Genomic DNA, 3702 nt, shown 5'->3' with positions numbered 1-3702 from the left:
ATATATATATATATATATATATATATATATATATATATATATACACACACACACACACATATATATACAGGGGTTGGACAAAATAATAGGAACACCTTAAAATTTCAAGCAAACTTATTTTAATATGGGGGTAGGGTTGCATTTGACAATAATTATGGCTTGAATTTTATGAGGTATAGACTTATACAAAGTTTGAATTGTTTCCAAAGGAATTTTTGTCCATTCTTCAGCTAAAACAGACTCCAGTTCTTGTAGTGATAATGGTGGAGGATATCAATTCCTTACATGTTTTTTCTAAAATGCACCATAAATGTTCAATAATATTGAGATCTGGGGACTGTGGTGGCCAGATAAGAATTTTCCTCGTGCCATTCAGTAACAAATTTAACTGTGTGAATTGGTGCATTATCATCCTGAAAGACTGAGTACTAGATTCCCTTGTTCGAAAATATAAGGACACAGATCGTGTCATATAGCCAGCTGGAGACGATGTCTCCTGGGGATAAATTACAGCAACATTCGTCCTAAACCAGGACTGCCATGTTATGTTGGCAAACAATCTTTACTCCAAAATAGAATTATTTACATATTATTTTCTATTTGCTTTCAGACAAATAATACTTTAGAATCACTAAACATGAATGGCAACAAGATTGGAAGAAACGGCGTGTTAATGTTTGCTCGGGCTCTTCAGTTCAATATTGGCTTAAAGGATTTAAATGTTGGCCATACAGATATGGTAAATAATTCTTTCTAATTTTTGGCACAAAGCCAGCAATTTTGATGGGAGGTGAGGATAGTCAATTAGATTGACCCCAGTGCATAACTGATATTTATTTTATCAAGCCTGAAAGGATGAAGGGCAAAGTCAACTGCAGCAGCATTTGAACTCATTAGCAATTTTGATGGGAGAGGGATAGTCAATTACATTATTTTGTCAACCCTGAAAGGATGAAAGACAAAGGTGACTTTGGTGGCATTTGAACTTAGAATGTAAAGAGCCAGAAGAAATGCCTCTGAGTATTTTGTCCAATCTGCTAACAATTCTGCCAAGTTTACCTTCTTTAACATTTTCAAATTTCGGCACAAAACCAATAATTTTAGTGAGAGAGGGGATAAGCCAATTACATCAATGCCAGTGCTCAACTGGTACTTATCTCATTGATCCTAAAAGGATGAAAGCAAATTTCAGATCCCGAATTAAGCAGTCTGTTGGAATTACAGGATCTAAGAAGAATATGAGATTTTTCTGCTGTGCTTAAGTTGCATTTCTTAGATCCATTAACATATGGCTTAGATCCAGCAATTCCAATACACTACTTAATTCGAGATCTGAAATTTTTAGCAGGTGTAGACACATGGACAGGTTTTTTTTTTTATCAAATTAATAGCTGATCTGCCTGTATTTTCTTTTACCCAAAGCCAGCACCACCTCATATATTTGTGTATATATGAATATATATGTATGTATATATATATATATATATATATATTTATTGTACCCCAAGTTTTTTTTTATACATTAGACATTTTTCATAAATTATAAGGCTGCAAGCTGCCAGAAACGTTAGCACGCCGGGCAAAATGCTTGGCGGTATTTCATCTATCTTTACGTTCTGAGTTCAAATTCCGCTGAGGTCGACTTTGCCTTTCGTCTTTTCAGAGTTGATAAATTAAGTACCAGTTGTGTGCTGCGGTCGATCTAATCTATTCCTTCCCCCCTCCCCCAAAATTTCAGGCCTTGTCCCTAGAGTAGAAAAGATTATTCATAAATTATAAATAACATATTCTTATGAATTATAAATTTCTTATAATTTCTTCTCATTAATTTGTCTTTGTCTTGTACAGAATATTGACAGTATGATAGCAATGGCTACAGTGCTTTGTTTCTCAAACTGTACATTACTTCGGATTAATCTGAACAGACCTTTGTTGAAAAATATGGAAGAAGAAATCATTTCTGGGCATATAAGCCATCTCCTAAAGGTAGGTTAATATACTCTCTATCAGTATACACGCACACACACATATATATATATATATATATATATATATATATATACGCATGTCTATAGATTTAGGATTATTAGCTAGAAAGGTGTTAGTGATATAAAAAAAAAAAGTAAATAAATCTTTCTACTTTTTTACTCAAACCAGATGAATCCAGTTCTCGTTGAATTACACCTGCAACAACTCGGCATGGAGGATTATGGTGCAACAATAATTTCTGAAAGTCTAAGAAATAATACCATTCTTACACATTTGGATCTAAGTTGGTAATCTGTTTTAAATCATCCTTGTCATTGTCATCATCATCACTGTCACCATCATCATCATCATCATCATCATCATCATCATCATCACTATCACCATCATCATCATCATCATCATCATCATTGTCATCATCACCAACATCATCGGCATTTTAATATGCTGGCCGTAGCATACTGGAGGTTGAGGTGCAGCGACTTCAGGTCTTCCTCAGTTTGTTTTGACCATGTCTTTTTCCCTTCTTCTTCTCCTCCTCCTTCTTCTTCTTCTTCTTCTTCTACTGTTGCAGGAACACCAATGATGGAGAGCACTGGTAGACCTGGTCGGCTCTATGCATGATGAAGCTTCTGGGACCACTGACCTGGAATGGCCCCAGCTCCATCAAGAAAGACCATAAAGCCATACCAGAAGCATGTCTTCTTTGGTGCACTGCACTGGACTGTCCAATGTACAAGTCACTGCCACCACCATATTTGGTGTGGTAGTCCTTTGGTGCTCATCCTGCAGTTGTGGCCAAACTATTGTAGCCTGCATTGGCAGATTTGGTCTTCAGTGGTCTTCTGGTGCTGGCATTGTTCTCAGATGCTGTCGTCTGAAATTCGGTCACATACAGAGACACCAAGTATCTGACAAAGGGACCACATTTGGAACACCTCAAGCTTGTTGAGGTCCTGTTTGAGGATGGTCCAGGTCTCACTGCTGTAAAGAAGGACTGGTAAAAACGGGCTTGCAGAAAAACAGGTGGACCTTTTTCATCAACATATATCCTTTTCTACTCAGGGCACAAAGCCCGAAATGTTTTTGGGGAAGGGGCCAGTTGATTAGATCGACCCCAGTACACAACTGGTACTTAATCTATCGACCCCCAACAGGATGAAAGTCAAAGTCGACCTCAGCTGAATTTGAACCCAGAACGTAAAGTCAGGCGAAATACCGCTAAGCAGTTCGCCCAGCATGCTAACGTTTCTGCCAGCTCACCGCCTTTCATCAACAGACATCATCAGTAAGAAAATCGGTAAATGGGTGCATTCAAACAGAACATTGTATTTGTTTCCACCATGCTGAGAACACTGCTCTCTCCCCGTACTCTGCATTATTCCCCACCACCACCAGCACCATCGCCAACCCACCTTCATTGTTACCTCCACTTTAGCGAAGGTGGAGGTATCGTTTTTCAGTCGTGTTTGTTTGTTTGTCTATGGACAAGATATCTCAAGAACTGCTAGCTGGATTCGGATGAAAATTTCAGGGATGTTTGGCCTCGTGACTAGCATAAACTGATTAGATTTGGGGATCGATCTAGTACCGGACAAGGATTCTGGATTATTTTTCCCGTTTTTTTTTACTTAGTTTTTGAGAGCAGTTTGGTTCATTTTTAATATTTTCACTTGTGAGAGCAGTCGATTTTATTTCAGATATTCTCATTTAAAA

The 3702-nt window shown here is 37.6% G+C and overlaps 1 protein-coding gene across 1 annotated transcript in view; it reads left to right on the top strand.

The window, feature by feature from the left end:
• LOC106873086 (leucine-rich repeat-containing protein 34) overlaps nt 1-2295 on the top strand; it is a 9918-nt gene extending 7623 nt beyond the window's left edge. Inside the window, exons 5-7 of the mRNA XM_014920306.2 lie at nt 611-739; nt 1849-1986; nt 2158-2295. Of these exons, the coding sequence (XP_014775792.1) occupies nt 611-739; nt 1849-1986; nt 2158-2280 (390 nt within the window). The 3' untranslated portion in view covers nt 2281-2295. The remainder of the gene's footprint in view (nt 1-610; nt 740-1848; nt 1987-2157) is intronic.
• The last annotated feature ends 1407 nt before the right edge of the window (nt 2296-3702 follow it).

The sequence above is a fragment of the Octopus bimaculoides genome, chromosome 19 (genome assembly GCF_001194135.2).
Source record: "Octopus bimaculoides isolate UCB-OBI-ISO-001 chromosome 19, ASM119413v2, whole genome shotgun sequence".
NCBI lineage: Eukaryota > Metazoa > Mollusca > Cephalopoda > Octopoda > Octopodidae > Octopus > Octopus bimaculoides.
Note: the sequence above shows the minus strand (reverse complement) of the source record. Positions and strands in the feature narration are given on the sequence as shown.